The sequence below is a fragment of the Syngnathus scovelli genome, chromosome 4 (genome assembly GCF_024217435.2).
Source record: "Syngnathus scovelli strain Florida chromosome 4, RoL_Ssco_1.2, whole genome shotgun sequence".
Lineage (NCBI taxonomy): Eukaryota > Metazoa > Chordata > Actinopteri > Syngnathiformes > Syngnathidae > Syngnathus > Syngnathus scovelli.
This window is the reverse complement of record NC_090850.1, coordinates 13478672-13495259: the sequence shown is the minus strand read 5'-3', so window position 1 is coordinate 13495259 and position 16588 is coordinate 13478672. Positions and strand designations below refer to the sequence as shown.

General features: G+C 42.9%; 1 protein-coding gene, 1 long non-coding RNA gene and 1 pseudogene across 3 annotated transcripts in view; 2 read left to right on the top strand and 1 right to left on the bottom strand.

Moving 5' to 3' along the window:
• The window catches only part of sbf2 (SET binding factor 2), a 60221-nt gene extending 53060 nt beyond the window's left edge, over positions 1-7161 (top strand). For both annotated transcript variants that reach the window (XM_049718963.2, XM_049718962.2), the window contains 10 exons: positions 143-244; positions 2735-2920; positions 3910-4036; positions 4266-4393; positions 4634-4858; positions 4932-5039; positions 5197-5387; positions 5830-5917; positions 5988-6119; positions 6216-7161. In XM_049718963.2, coding sequence (XP_049574920.1) covers positions 143-244; positions 2735-2920; positions 3910-4036; positions 4266-4393; positions 4634-4858; positions 4932-5039; positions 5197-5387; positions 5830-5917; positions 5988-6119; positions 6216-6314 — 1386 coding nt within the window. In that variant the 3' untranslated portion in view covers positions 6315-7161. The remainder of the gene's footprint in view (positions 1-142; positions 245-2734; positions 2921-3909; positions 4037-4265; positions 4394-4633; positions 4859-4931; positions 5040-5196; positions 5388-5829; positions 5918-5987; positions 6120-6215) is intronic.
• A 2840-nt stretch (positions 7162-10001) lies between these two features.
• On the bottom strand, positions 10002-16019 carry LOC125967688 (switch-associated protein 70-like; annotated as a pseudogene).
• LOC125967692 (uncharacterized) lies at positions 12460-14344 on the top strand. The gene is made up of 2 exons (XR_007480868.2): positions 12460-12601; positions 13758-14344. It is a non-coding gene; the product is annotated as an uncharacterized lncRNA (long non-coding RNA).
• Positions 16020-16588: the final 569 nt, after the last annotated feature.

Here is a 16588-nt window from a genome sequence, read left to right as displayed (position 1 = left end):
CATGTCGGTCATCGGCCCTCTGTAGACTTTGTCCCTTTCCCGGATAAATATTCTTCACGGTCAAAAAAGAGACAAGTAACAAAGCAACGTTTATAAGGGATTTACTACTGAGATTAATTGTTCATATGTTCATTTGTCACAGCTTCACAAGATCCTGCAGCTGGCTCTCATTCTAGTAGAGCTTCTGGACAGCGGCTCATCTGTGCTTCTCAGTCTGGAGGACGGCTGGGACATCACCACACAAGTGAGAATATTGCACAAGTAGTCCCTCTTTTTTTCTCTTGAAGAAAAAAAAAGCAGAAAATAAGCCAAAGATGCATAAGAATTCCACTGAAAGAAAAGTGAGAGTTTCTCTTAAACTTTCCTGAAATTGGAAAGTTGGCACTTTGAGATACCAAAACACACATTTTGTCTTTTCCAAAAATCATTCAAGCAGCCATACAAATGTAAAAATTATATTCACACCTACGGGAAAATTAGCCCAATTGTATTTTTTTTTATGCAGTAAATCACATGCATGAGGAAATCATGCAAAGTTTCCCCGAAAGGGTCGAGAGAGTTGAAACACAGGACCTTTGGCTGTGGCTGTAGACGTGTTAAGCACACGGCCTAGTGTGCTAAAGCCACTGTGCCAAAATGACTTAGCCTTCAACAACGGTTTAGCCTTGATGGAATTCAAGTATGCTTCATTCCTAACTGTCATACAGTAACTCCCATGATGAATGTGTAGATGCAGATTACCGTATTTGCCTGGAAGCGGAGTCTCTTCACATTAAAATTACGCACAGAATAAGAATGGAATGTACATTTACAAGTCAGCTGTTTTTATTGATTTCACTTGGGCGGAGGCAGACGTGTCCCACTTTTATCAGCACATAACTGCTAATGTTTTCATTAATTCTGTTTTGGGTTTTTTGAGCATCGCTTTCTTAGCACTGCAAAACGTACCTGCGGAGTTATTCTGACACTTTTCGGAGAGGCCCACCGCTCTGGTTCAAATCTGCATGGTGTAGGTTCTGCGTCAACCAGGTTATGATACTCTGCAAAATTTCAATCAAGGCAATAGGACTCTTGAATTTATTTATTTCACTCTAAATGCAAAAATTACTCTGGCAATTCAGAATACAGTTAATGATATAAACGGGTCTAATCCATCATTTCCATTCTAACACACGCTCTCTGAATTTCAAAGAATCTCTTAAAGCACTTAATATGACGCTTCGTGACCTCTTCTTGCTTTTCATGACGAGCACTCTAATAGATTGGTTAAGCGCAACGTGAAACCTTACGGGCCGTGTCAAAAGCGATAGAGCTCCATGATGTTGCTTTTGTTTTTCATGCCATGGTTAGCTTTCTCTTGAGTATCCCATTCCCAAATACGGTACAAAACGAGTCAAAATATTCCAAGTACAGAGGGTTCGACGCCACTCTGGAACCGTGGGTGTATGAATCATAAATGTGTTTTCTTTGCTCATCTTTCCAGTTGATTGTGTCACCGTTGAACTGATCGTGCAAAGATGAATTATGAGAAGGCTTGAGGTTCTTAAAGCCTGATGTCACCGATTTGTGCTGAATTCAATCCGAATGGTTTTTGATTGCGGTTCCAGGCATGTAAACACTTGTCAGGGTCCTTTGGGGGTCCATGTTTCATCATGCTCATTGCTCATGTTTTCCATGTTTGTACTGCAAGCGCGTGGCCATCAAAGTGTTTATGGGGTGTCTAAGCCCGCAGGCTCCTTTTTAAAGCACGCTTTGAGGGCGCTCTATGCCAGGTTGATGTTGGTCCTGGGGCATTCATTCTCTATTTACGGGCCACCGGCTTCATCTCGCAAAGGTCCCGGTCAGGCCGGCGCAGCCAAATGGCATCCATATGCTCTGGCTGCTCTCGGCGGGCCAGCGACACCCAGCAGACACGGAGCGCAACTTTCTTCTCTGCCGTTCGTCCTCATTTTTCTCTCTGTGGTCTGCCTGTAATTTAAGTGTCTCGTATCTGTGCCAGGGCGCCAGCGGCTTACTCCATCGCTCAGGGTTGGATGTTACAGTGCAGCCCGCAGGCAAGCCATGAACCCCAATCACCCCTCTCATTCCATCTATGTCAGGGCTCATTAGAAGCGTTAGAGGTGACACGGGCAGGAAGGCCAGCCAAACATATTGTATGCGTGGGCAAGTGGTAGGAGCCTGAATTTGACTAGCCTGTTATATAAGTGTTATTGATAACAGATGATCAGATGGTTTGACATCAGGATCAGCTTCAAAGGCCAGGGGGTGCATGTGTGCCATGACAAATATGCCGAGCGCTGCTTTGTGGCTGCTCTTTGAGCAGGCCGCCTCTTCCCTTCAGTGACAAAATGCTTAAATGGCATATTTGCAAGGATAGATGGAGCTGTTTCTGCTTCCATTGCAAACCAGGGACGAGCATTTTTAAGGGGTCTTAAAGACAGTAAAATTGTCTTATGGAAATAGAAGAACCTGATCAAAACGATTGTATGAAATATCTTGTGAGCATTAAACCGTGTAAGTATCATTTAAACATTTATTACACATGTGGAGCATACCAAAATCATGTACATGTCTATCCAATGAAACAAAGGTTTAAAATGACAGAAACATTTCTATCCACGTATAACACGAGCGCAGAGTTTGATTATCCTGCCACATTTATAAAGTCACTGTGCAATGTTCAGGCAAATCCACCTTTTAACTGGCATTCAACTTTTTTGTGTCACATGTGCAGGTGGTGTCTTTAGTGCAGCTGCTGAGCGACCCTTTCTACCGCACTCTGGAGGGCTTCCAGGTGCTGCTGGACAAAGAGTGGCTCTCCTTTGGCCACAAGTTTAGCCAACGAAGCAATCTGAGTCCCAGCAGTCAGGGCAGTGGCTTCACGCCCATCTTTCTGCAGTTCCTGGACTGTGTGCACCAGGTGAGCTCTTTATACCACTCTTTAAATCTTTCTTGATGAACTCATTGCATTCCCCAGGTGAAGAAGGCAACTAGCGCAAACCCATCCATTTGCTTTAGCTTTGCATTCTCAATCGCCAAGAATGAATGTGTGATGTCAGCTGTGCGAGGCTGTGGCCCAGATGCTGCTGCGCCGTGAACCCAATCATCGTCAGTGCTCGCGTGTTGCGGCATCTCTTTGCATTTGCAGCTACACGTGAAAGAGTACCGTTTGGGGGATTGAGAGGAAGGCTCGTATGTGCGTGTGAGGTTTTTGGAGGCGACTTTAAGAATCAAGTGCAAACACATGAGGATCACACTAAAATGCTTCCTTCAGACAATATGAATGTGCACCCCCACTTATATCAACACATACTTTCTGCATTTGTCTTCTGAAAGTGTAGTTTTGATTGCGGGGGAGGCAGGGAGGGAGGGGGCCCGCGGGGGGTCTCTGGAGCATTCTAAACAACGCGATTTCAGATAAGAGATGAAAATAGAAGTGCCTCATGTCCAAAACAGCTGTTGTTTTCGCCAGTAGACCCAGGTGGCCTCAAACGTTCAATGGCCACTTCACACTACTGGGTGGGAAGAACGGCGCCGGACGCCGGCTGGCTAGCTTTGGATCGTGCAGTCATGACATAGTTTGCCCTCAAAAGACCATCACCAGTTCTTTCCAGTACAAAATTGGTCATTCAGGCTCGGCAGTGGCACCAAGCCACTATGACATGATCCAGCTGTCATACTAGCTTCCTGCATCCGGTCTAGCAAGTACTCTGCAAATGACTTTATAAAAGAAATGCATTACGTGTAACTAGCCCGTGCCCTCTTTCGGATCTCACTGGTGATCTGCAAGTTGGTTCCCGGTTAACTTCCTGCTTCAGTCACAACTGTAAGAAAAAAATGAGAGATGTTGGGTTAGTAACGTTATTCCCAACACCGTATGAACTGCTTGTGTCTATTTGTGTGTATCAGATTTTAATGCAGCATCCTGCGGAGTTTGAGTTTAATCAGTACTATCTCAAGTTCCTGGCCTATCACCACATCTCCAACCGCTTCAAGAACTTCCTGTTGGACTCTGACTACGAGCGCTTGGAACAGGGTTGGTGTTCTTTTGCCGTTTAAACAAGCAGAGATTGATTTTCTTTTAATGTATTTTGATTAATATGTGTGTTAAATGGACACATTGTTATTGGCTTTATCATCCCACCCGTTTCTCATTCACACTCCCCAGCCAGATAAAAGAATTCCTTTGTTTCAACGCAAAGAAAGCAATCTGTGGTATCAGTCATTCTTATTTCTCCAAAATGTCTGGTCTTATTGCCTGACAGGCTTGTTATTTGACGATAAGGGTGACAAGCAAGCGAGGAAAGGCATCTGCATCTGGGAGTGCATCAACAGGATGCATCGGCGCAGTCCAATCTTCTTCAACTATCTCTACAATGCATCAGAGAGCGAAGTGAGTTTCTCTCTCTAGGGCTGCAATTTGTCACGGTGCTTTTTCATTCTGCTTTGGGTCTGTGTTCTCTGCCTTTGTACCATAACACAAACATTCGATGGTTCCCAAATGTCCATTTCTAACCGCTTGTTCAATTGGGGAGAAAAAACAGATGTTAGAATGCAATGAAATTCTTACTTTCATGCTTCTCTTCAAGAGAATAAGAAAATGTACATATGTAATGCCTTTTTGATCTCGTAGAGCATCCTCAAACCTTCAGTGGCCATCCCCACCCTAACTAAATGGGACTACTTCACTGACGAGACGCTTTCGACGGGGCCGTGTTACGACTGGAGACTGATGGCGGCGAGGTCCGACAGCTCCGAGGAACCCCACACCATCTCCAGCAGCAAGAGGAGAATCGTGTGGCCTTGCTACAGTAGCGTGAGCCGTGCTCAGCCCGACGCCATCACCAAGCTGCTCGCTGTAAGACTCGCAAACCTCGCACTGGTTTCTCGTTGGACAGTTTTTAATAACCCGTCGTTTTCATATACTGCAGGACATTGAGAAGCTGGAGGGAGAGCTTAACCAGACCCCCGAGAGATGGCAAACCACTCTGGACCGAGTCCTCATTAGTATCCAGGAAGACCTTAAACAAGAAGCAAGTGTAAGGCAGACTGTCTATGCAGCCAGATTTTATAGCACATCCTAATTTGTGTTAGAAGTAAAAAACGATCTCACCAATCCCTGATTCCAATCCCCTCAAAGGCCTAAAAATATGGTACATCCACGTCACATGTTGCCGTCTTTGTCTCATTTTGCAGCTCTGCAAGCAGTCGCTGTCCATTTCTGGCCTCATTCCCACATCCAGCCTGCAAGCTCTCCAGCGCCGCTCCATGCTGCACCTGCCTGACAGCAGCCTTGCGGAGGACCACGGCACGGCCACGTCCAACGGCATCAACCGCCGCGCTGCCACGCTTTACAACCAGTTCACCCCCAAGAGTGAGGAGAACAGGTGGGTTGTTTCACAGATGGCTTACAACGAAGTACGGTAGTGTCCGCATGATGCATTGCCCTTAAATTGTAGAAATCGTACATGAGAACTTCACACCCTCAGTGTTGATACCTGATCATTCTAATTGATTTACTTTCAACATGTGTGACTGTTTGAATAGCTTTGTTAGAACGTTCAAACCCGCATGTAAATCTCCAAAGAACATGTGTGAAACTCTTCAAGGAACTCGCAGCTGGCCCCCTCCCATCACAGCTGGAACGCAATGTACGGAGTGCTGTGTGGGGTCACACTATGTTCGTGTGCGCTACATCATGCTAATAGCATCCACCACATATGGAAAGCTGTCTGTGAGGACAAAGATCATACTCGTATATGAAGCTTTAGCTGCATATCAAGGCTATCAGGTACCGGTAAATGCTCAAACAGCTTTCCATACGCGCAGGTCGTATGAGGGTGTCCTGTACAAACGTGGAGCCCTGCTGAAAGGTTGGAAGCCTCGCTGGTTCGTGCTGGACATCACCAAGCACCAGGTGAAGAAACCCTCCCCTAGGGTGCACTGGAGAGGCCGACGTTTGTGACGCAGTTATTATGTCTTGGCAGATGAGGTACTACGACACTGGCGAGGACAACAACTGTCGAGGTCACATCGAGCTGGCAGAGGTGGAGTCGGTGCTCTTCGCTGCCCCGACCACAGGCGCTCCCAAACACATCAGTGAAAAGGCTTTCTTTGACGTGAGTCATGCCGGTGGTGCTTTGCGTGTTTCACATATATATAATATATATTACATCAATAAATGTTTTCAATTATGCTGTCTGTTTTTTCCTTAGTTGAAGACCAGCAAGAGAGTGTACAATTTCTGTGCACCAGACGCAGCCAGCGCTCAGCTGTGGATGGACAAGATCCAGAACTGCATCTCTGACGCATGAGCCGCACCGTCAAGGGGTCAAGCGAGGTTATCCGTGCCACGCCGTGCCGGGTGGGCCAGCGGGCAACATCAGAGACGGCTCATCATCCCCTCTTTCAGACATTTTTCTTTTTAGGGACCACAGCCGCCAGCACAACTCTCCCCTGTACCACCTCCAAGCAACATGATTCGCTGGCCAACAAAATTGTGGGCGCCTTTTTGTAAGAGAAGAAGTTCTTTTTCCCTACCAGGAGAAGTAACTGCTGCTTCGTGTTTAATGCACAACATGCAAGGCAATTAGTTGCACTTAGGAACCGTATGCACTCCCGAAGTGAGGCGAAGCCATTTTGTTAGCTTTTCCATTCACACTACATGTAAGCTGACCTGCAGCCAGGTTACATGTTCAATTAAAGATGAAAGACAAACAACAATTTGCACAGCCAGTTCAAAAGTTACCTGATGTTCTTTTTGTATTTAAATGTTTTTGTTAAGTGTCCATCAGGCCGAATGACGTCGTTTGCGTGGCTTGTAAATTATTTTTTTAGGAACCAATTCTGTGTACTTATTTGTGTAAATATTTGTGAAGCCTTTCTCTCTTGTAAAGCAAACACTTTCTAACTTTCCTGACGTGACTAATAATGTTTTTTGTTTTTTAAAAGTTACTGGTGCAAATACCGATGTGGCCTGTTCCTCTTTGTCAAAGATGAGCTTTTGTCGTTTTAAGGCTTTTAATGTCTTTTACTATTGCATCAAAAGAAAATGAAGCTATTCAAAGATATCAGAAGTGTTGTTACTGTATCTTTTTACTGTGTACTTGTGCAGACACTAATTGTTTTTTTCTTTGGGAAATAAATCAACTATACTTGAAATGCACATTGTATTCTTACCGGTGCTTGTCCAAGTGGATTACAGCAAATATTTGCATCCTCCTCATGGGCTCACATTGCAGGAATGCAACTGTGAGGAAAAGGTCTGTGGCCATGGCATAAGATGCCAGACAAGTTTGAACATGAATGTTTATTAAAAATAATATTAAAAGCAAATTTCAAACCAGCAATCTAATGTGAAATTGCAGAAATAACAATATTTAGGCGTATATAGGTATACACGTTATTTAAAAACGACTATAAGTGTTATACTACGATACAAGTGTTTACCAGCTCAGTGGCCTAAGAGGAGAGTGTCCGCCCTGAGATTGGGAGGTTGTGGGTTCAAACCCCTGCCGAGTCATACCAGTGACTATAACAATGATACCCATTTCTTCCCTGCTTGGCACTCAGTGTAAGGGGTTGAAATGGGCCCCCCCCCTGCTGCTCACAATCATTGGGACTTTTGATCGTCCTCATGTTCTGCAGGAGCCTGATCATTGAATCAGGTGTGTTTAACGAGGGAAACTTGGAAAACATGGACTAATGCGGCCCTTGAGGACTGGACTTGCATTAACTCGTTCTCGAACGGGAAAGTCAGGATTCATTCCCCCACTGATCCATTCTTGCGATGAACAGGAAATGCAAATCACTGACTCTTTCACTCACAGACCCGTTCAGTTGGTGAACGGGAAATGGAATTCACGACTTGTTCATGAACGGGAAGTTACGTCATTTTCTTCTTCGTTTCGTTTTACGGCGAGGTGGCACCAGCTTCAATGTGCATTACCGACACCTACTGGTTGAAGTCATATGAACTGAAAACCGAGGTTTGACTGATGCCCCATTGGCCCCACCCTCTGCACGCCCCTACTGACTGACCCCTGATATGGGAGAAAGCCATCTCACCATATTTAATTGAAGGCCTTCCAGCAGGAAGTGTGGAAACATGCCATGGCCACAGACCTTTTCCTCACAGTTGCATTCCTGCAATGTGAGCCCATGAGGAGGATGCAAATATTTGCTGTAATCCACTTGGACAAGCACGCATCAATGATGTTATGTAAGTACAACGTGGCCAAGAATACTTCTCGTACGGCAAACACAGCCCCCCATGTGGCTTATAAATTGGGCACAGGAACCTATCCAGTATTCTGGGATGATCTCAGCTATCATTATGTCTCGCACACATTTGTTTAACTCCTTGCACTGTGCAGTGGAACTTATGTGTTTGGAAAATAAAAAAGGGATGGATATTGACAAAACCTGAGTTAAAAACTGCTTTGTATTTGTTTATGTGGTATATCTTGGTTAGCAAATCTGCCTCACAGTACAGAGCGTGCGGGTTCGATTGTGGCGTTGGCCTTTTTGTGTGGAGTTTGCATGTCTTCATGTTCCTGTGTGGGTTTCCTCTGGGTCGCCCAGTTTCCTCCCACATCCCAGAAATGCATGCATGGTAGGCCGATGGAGCACTCCAAACTGCCCGTAGGTGTGATTGTGAGAGCAAAATGGTTGTTTGTTTATGGTTGGCAACCAGTGTCCCCCAAGTACCCCAAGTCAGTTGGGGTAGGCCACGATCCTCGTGAGGATCATAAGCGATTCAGAAAATGGTCGGATCTTCTTTTCTTCAATATGACTGACCTATTTGTAACTTACTTGGCTTACTTCATTCACAACTTTTGATAATATCGTATGCACCTGCATAAAACAAAGCTTTCTCTAAAATGCAGTAAAAGCAGCAAAAATCATAAAATACATTTCTGGCGTCTGTACATTGCCACAAATGGGTCGTAAAATAGAACAAGGCCTGAGAGGGTTCATGCTCGTGTGTCTTGTTGATGCGTTGCTGTGGACTCTGTGGGTGAAACTTTTAGTCCGTGAGGTCACCCGGCAAAGATGCATCTGTCAATTTTTTTTTTTTGCAGAAGAATGTTCCCAATCAGATTGGATGAGATGTTGAAGATGAATCCAAATGAATTCGTTGCGGGTGATTTTGGGGGGGAAACATGAGGCGAGACAACTGGAGATGTTCTCCGCGCTGGAATGCTTGTGTGATTGTGAAAGTTGGACATGCAGAGAGAAAAAGCCCCCACTTTTTTTCTTTTTTTTTTTTTTGCTGAGATATAAAATACTTTGCATTGAAGAACGAATGCATCCTTAACCCTTCATGAGTAGCCACCTCTGTACCGCCTAAACACACGCCCAATTTGTCACAGCAGCTGTCCCTGCAAATTGAATTGACATTGGGCTGTTCTGATTTTTGTGCATCAAATAAATTCTCAGTATCTGCTCGAGTACTAGTCATTGCTGTTTGGTGCGTTAGATGAGCTTGTGAAATGCCCTATTTTGTGTGTAGTCTTCAATGCACCTCGAGACTACCGATGAACGTGTGTGAGAGAAGGCGTGGTTCTAGTGAACCAGGTGTCTTCCTTCCATAAAAAAAAGCCACCGCAATTACTCATATTTCATAAAAAATTTGATCGCCATTGTGTCAGTGGAGATATGCAATCATATAGATGCCTATAAATAGCCATATAAAGCTTAAAACAGTACAGATACAGCTCTTTTAACCTGCTGCATGATTTATCATTACAAAATATAATTAAAACAAATTGACACCTGGTAATAATCAAGTACATTGTGTTTCATTAATCATTACTAATATCTGACTTACATTTTGTGTAAATGTAAAAACACAATCATGTACAATAAAAATACCGCGTCAAAATGTTTCGACGTGCTTCACCTTTGACACGGCTCATGACAGATTGAGTAAGAGGTCTTGTGTTGCCACCTGGTGGACAAAGCTACATTCAGGAGATCCGTGGAAATAGAAACGTGCAGGTTTTTTTCGCTCTCCTTTTATTATTTCTTCAACAGATTATCACAGGTTGGGACGTGACAAGTGAGTAGAATTAGTCTGTTTTAGTAGTACTAGACAGTGGAGCACTCTTGCGGTTGACAGAGTTAAGGTACCACTGTCTTTAATCAACAAATGGAATGTGTGTTGAAAACAAAAACAACCATGTGATTAAGGATGTTTTCATTGTTCCTTCATGGACTTGAGCCTTTGTGGTTTTTGCTCTCCTGCCAGAACTTCTTCTTCAGCTCAAGCTCCACGTCGGTCACCGAAGCAGGCCCCCAGTTGGTCACCCACTGGGGACCCTTGTGGCCTACAAACCACACAGTGAAGTCTTTCAATAAGATAGCGAGAAAGTGTTCATCACTTACCTTAATGCAACAAATTCTCTTTCTCTCACTGTAAATATTTGATAGGTCGGATCAAACTACAAAGTGGATTGTACTTTTCTCACGTCTCTATTACTTTGTGCAAGTGTAATGAGTCTGGTGGCAATAAAAGACAGTTTGTACCTGGCTGGATGAGACGCACAAGACCTTCATGTTTGGCCACTTGATCTTTCCACTTCTTGGTCTTGTTAGTGGCTCGCTGCACATTTCTCGACACCTCCTGTGTGGTGAGAAGACAGGTGTACAGTTTGATTTCACAATGCTCGGCGTATGATCGGCGAAATGATCGGTGCATATCATATAGTATAAAAAAAACATGGTGCTTTTGTTCAGCTCAAGCACTAATAACACAATGCCACTCGTGTCCGCACGTGTGCTGACCTCATATTTCTCCAGCACGCCTTGTCGCTCCGTCTCCACTCGCTCAAGCTGCAGCATGGCGGCCTGCAGCTCCTGCTCCTTGGCAAGCTGCTCGGCCTCCAGCTCCTGCTTCTCGGCCTGCGTTTGGTACAGCGCTTGCTTCTGCTGCAGGTGCAGGCGCTCCAGCTCCGCCCTTCTGGCAGCCTCCTCCTCCAGCAGCCTGTCACAGCAATGCACTTGGTTCTCTTTAGTATGACAGGTGTGCGTGCGCGTGTGTGAGAGAGCGAGAGCAAACGAGAGAGAGAGAGAGACCTGGCCTGAAGTTTGCGCATGGCCTCTTCATCTTGCTTGGCCTGCCTCTCATCCTCCAAGGCTTCCTCCAGTTGACGGTACATGTCCTCCATCACACGGACACGCTGCAGGTACTGCTCCAGTTCACTGGACTTTTGGGCCACCTGCTCCTCCATCTGCTGACGCACCTACACACACGCACACAATAATACTAATTCTGTATCGTTCCCGTTATGCATTTAGGAGGTTTTCATTTGGCTCCAAAAAGCAATTAGTTTAAGCGCAGTTGTGCAAGACTTTGTCATTTCTACCAACGTAGTACATACAAATTACCACAAGGAGGCAGTATCGCTCTGCAAACACGACATTCCCTTCTATACTTTGTGGCTGCCAAGTTGTATTTAATTGTATTACCCGTCTCTTTAAACTTGTGTAATGGTTATGATGTTACTGAAACGATGAATGACAGTCAAGGTTTAATGATATCAAACGGCACCAGGAAGTAATTCATTGACCTTGCATTATTTCCGATGAAAAAAATGTAATCATATGGAATGGAGGCACAATAATTAATTAACAACAAATCAACTGTCAAATAATTAATTGACTTCAATTTGTCAGGGACTCCAAAACAGAAACAGGATCCCTTTAAATGTTTGTGTGTAGTCTGTGACATTTGAGAGCTCATGAATGTGACACACACACGCAGATGAGTCAACATCATCTTTACGCTTGTCCTTCCTGGAAGAATAGAGCCACACGTCAGAAATAAACCGGGTCTGTTTGTTCACCATTTTCTCTCTTTCCAGGTCCAGTTTGAAGCGATCCTGCAGATCCAACTGAGTCTTCTTCCTCCTCTCTTCTTCTGTTGCTGCTTCAGCGGTGACCGCCTCCATTTTCTAGTCAGCAGAGTTGCAATAGGACAAATGGTGGCACATGTTGAGTGGGTGCTTTGTGGGAAATGACATGCAACAAAAACACACACCACATTGATGGGTAAATTAGATATTGACGTATTTTAACAAAGTGTGAAGTGATGTGTGACCGATAAACTCCTAGATGCAGGTGGCTGTGGTACAAGATGCTATTTGCATTTGAGGTTTCACTTCCCTCTTTAGCATGTGTGTGCTAAGTTGACTGTGTAGCAGACTTAACGGACAAGAAATTTGATTTCATTTCCGTTTGGTTCACTACACTGATAACTTGATTGACTATTAAGAGAAATATGCATCACGTTTTCAGTGCAGCACACTTGGGAGTGACATTCACGCTCCAGTTAGGAATGGAATTTATTACATTTGGAATTTGTTTGTCAGTGTGTCATCAAAGCAGCACCTTCCTCATGGCGTCCAGCTGCATCTGGTTGCTGTCATTGGCCACCTGGAGCTGCCTCATTCTCTCGGCCAGCTCGTCCTCCTTCTCCTGCTGCCTCTGCCGGAGCTGGCGGCGTTTCAGCCTGGCCTCGCGATGAGGCGACGGCAGCCCCAACCTCAGCAGCTGGATGCAGTTTTGAATGGCTGCCAGGTGACAAAGGAAGACTGAGGTAGAGTCAAAAATGCAGAGAAAGAGCAGCGTGGAGTGAACATCTAGTACCTTGAATCCATTCCAGCTTCTTCTTTTTATCGGAAACGCTGATCTCAAAGCTTTTATTGGGGCACTTGATGATGAACAGACACTTCTTTGTTTCTTTGTCTGGGAGAGACTTTAGAGGAGAATGATATTTCTATTATCTAGAGCAGTGCAGAATTATCTACACATATATCTGACAAAAACATTTTTTCCAATTTAAATCAAAAACATCATGCTCACCACAGATGCTGAGAAAAGACTACTAGGAATAAATTAACATAGTTTCAAGGAAAAGGAATTTCCAGGCTATGTTCGTATTTAGGTGGTCAGTGCTTCTTCTTCCACTGCACAATATAAAACGTATGATGCGCTAAATGATTTACCTCCACGCAACAGTTTTGGTCCAGAGTGATGTGACCTTTCAAATCAGCAAGATCCTCACAAACGTAGTACGACATTGAGGTGGGTCGCAGCACAAACCAGCGCTCTGTCCAGTTCTTCCTCTTATGGCCTTTTTTCATCATGTAGCCCTTTAAAGACATAGGCAGTGTTATTCAAAATTAAACTAGATTAAAATGTCATGATTCACTTTCATTTTTATTATTATCCATCCAGCTTCTATGTTATGTTCTTATTAATGAATTTGTTATTTATATTGCATTATTTTCCGTGTGAAAACTTGTTACATGAGAAAAAGGGAGAAGGAGGGGGAGAAAACAATGAATTTCCTATGATGAGTAAATACGAGGAACACATTCTGCCTCAGTAGAGTTCAGTTAAATTTAAGTTAAAAATGCATTTGTTCGACTTTAAGTGCTGTTTCTTTTTAAAGATTTAGGTACAATGTTTATTTCATTTCTACGTTCAATACACTATAATTCAATGTCATTATTTGATTACAGATTTTTAATTTTTCAACAGTAAAGCACAATTTTAACGGTAAAACTGCAAAATGTTGCAATGGGTTTTTAGGAATAAAACGTCTTCATTTTTTATTAATATTTCGACCTTCTGATTTGCATATTTTCATGTTGGTCATAAATGTGAACGTATTTGTACAAGTGGCAATCGGTGTAATAAATTTGAGAACCACTGCATCAGATAGAAGATATGATTCTCTGCACTGACAGGTCATCATGAACCACCTGGTACTGACCTGCTTCAGCATGTCCAGTATGAGCTCCTGAAAGACCTCGCTGATGCCCATAGAGAGACTTTGCTGGTCCACGCCTTTGCTGAAGGCACCTGTTCCCACCAGTTGGATCATCTCCCAAACAGTCAGGCAGCCTCTCCTGCTCAGCTGGAGCTCAGAATCCCAAAGATTGCCCTCGGTCCACCCGCTCGCCACAGCCTCAATCAGCTTTTGCAGAAAGTATTCCAACTAAACACACACAAACAACTCTCAGAGTTGTACAAATACAAATACAATAAGACAAAGGAAACAAGTAGAAGCAAGAGCTTCTCACCTCCTCAGTCACAATGACAAGCGGGTACTTGTCTTCAGACAGGAAGTTGAAAATGCACCAGATTTTAAAAGCATCGTAGTTTGAGATGAGTAGATTATTGGTGCTGATGTTTTTCTTATGACACAGTGTCCAGCACATCTTGTTGAACTCCAGCACATCGAAATCCTCTTGGACCTGCACTTGAAAAAGCAGCATTCAGCTACTAACACTCACGTGACATTCAACAAATAAACATTTTGATATATTAATAATACAGTACCAATCAAAATTGAGTATTTGTATCTCTGTAAAGACAGCTACAACTCTTGCAAAGCTTATGCAAGTGTACCTAATGACGTGTCCAGTGTTTGTTTGTGCAACTAGCCAAAGTAGTTAGAGACCTCATTTGAATTCAAGTCAGAACCCAGCGGAGAGAAGCAAGTAAACAACTTCTAAGTAGTAACCGAGAAACTACAACATATTTCACCTAAAAAAAAAAAAAAAGTGTGGATAAGAAATCTGTAGAGGGCCATACTTCCAGCTATAACTTACTGATTTGCTTGCTCCTTTTTATTAGAATTAAAGAGGAGACTAACAAACCAGTATTAGAAGCACCTCCTACAAATTTTGCTTAAATAAATAAATAGATAAATAAAAACTTCCCTGAAGCTGAGAGTACATTTCAGTAGGTTCATATCAAGATGTATTAAAAAAAAAAGTGTTACTTGTTAAGATAGTGAGTTTAGTCAGAACTGTCCCCCCACCTTGTCAAGAATGAACCTATTGAGGTAGGGCATATAGCCCTGGTTGGAAAGAGGGCCTTTATCATCATCTTTAAAATGCTCCTCAAGTGTCAAGGGGTCATGAGGGATCTTCATGACAGTGCACAGGCTATGAGACAGCACCTAAACAAGCACAAATAACATATTCATCCTGAATGTGAACACAAAAGTGCCCAAACTGCAAATGTGTGAGTTTATGCAAATGCAAAAAGGGGAGGACTTTGACAAGCATGACTGACCAAAGAAGAAGTCCATTTTCAGAAAGAAACGTTGGTACCAAGGGATCAACAAACAGTTGCTATATAAAGTATGATAATGGTGCAGCTTAACATTTGCAGTCATAGTTGACAGTTGAACATCAGTAAATATTTCTCAGGAAATCCTACAATGATTATTTGAAGATACCAACTATCCTCGTCCAACGTCTGCAATGCTTTGGAATAAGCTATATGTTTTACCTTTCTTCTTGGCAAAAAAAAAAAAAAAAGCATCATCATATGGAGTTTTTCCTTCATTGTGGCCTTGGTCAAGATGGAGTGAATTATCAACAGTTCCAAACGCTGCACACAAATGTTTGGAAAAGCCTACTAGAACATTTGAGATACTTTAAAAGCTGGCTGTTGTGTTTTTATGCCCATTTAAAATGAGGTTGAATGCATTTAGTTAATTCTGAACACAGCCGCATCCCGTCATTAGGTGTGTACACTTGTGCAACCACAATATTTAAAATCTAAAACTTTATTTCCCCTCTCTAAAATAATTTCTTTGTTTTTTTTCCGAATGGGTACAGGTGTAATGGTGGGAAAAAAAGTTTGGAAACTATTTTGTCTAATTTTTTTTACATCACGAAAAAAAGACATTTGAACAAGGGTGTGTCAACTTTTTATATCCACTGCATTGTATATGTATCCGTTTTTAGACGTTTCAATAAGCCCTGATCAATACTTTATTAACATGTTCCACAAACTAAAGCCAACTCAAGCAATGGCACTCACCTTTAACTGCGACTTGGACACTTTGCCACGTTGGTCCACGTCCAAGGCTGTGAAAGCGTGCCATATGGCTTTCAACAAGTCTTCGCGAAGCCACATTTCTACCCTCTTAATTATTTGTTGGAGTGTCTGTTAGAGCCTCTTGGCTGTTTATGCATGTGCGAGTCCACTTGTGTTCAAGTTTTCCTGTCGCTCCTCCTGTCCAATAAAGCCTGTTGATGGCGCCATCTTGTGGTTGTTTATTTTGCAGGCAACTCACATTTTGACGAAGTAGTTTGCCATAACATTTTTTCTCAACGCAACTGATTTACACAAATGCGTGCTTTGGTAATTAATTCTATTGGAAATGCCCTTGAAGCATAAAATCCTTCAATTCTAAGTGACTCTAGTTCAATTCAGAAAATGACATGAAATCGCAAAAAAAAAAAAATGTATTCACTAAACAGGAAAATACTTTTGATGAAGCCAATTGCTACTTGATTCCTACATCAAAAGTGGCTACTTTTATTATTTTTGGCTTAGGTCTGTAAAGCTTTAAAGAAAACAAAATGCTAATTAGTTAATGTAACCTAAACAATATTTTCCAAAATATTTTTGAGATGCACCTGTATGTATTCCATTTTGTTGAAGAACAGCACTGTGGTGTTTTACAAATAAAAAAGTGCCAATCCTGTAATTTTTTTGCCAGTCTATGAAATGAAGTATATCAAGTTCAAAAACTAGTTTGGGGACAGGTTTGTCA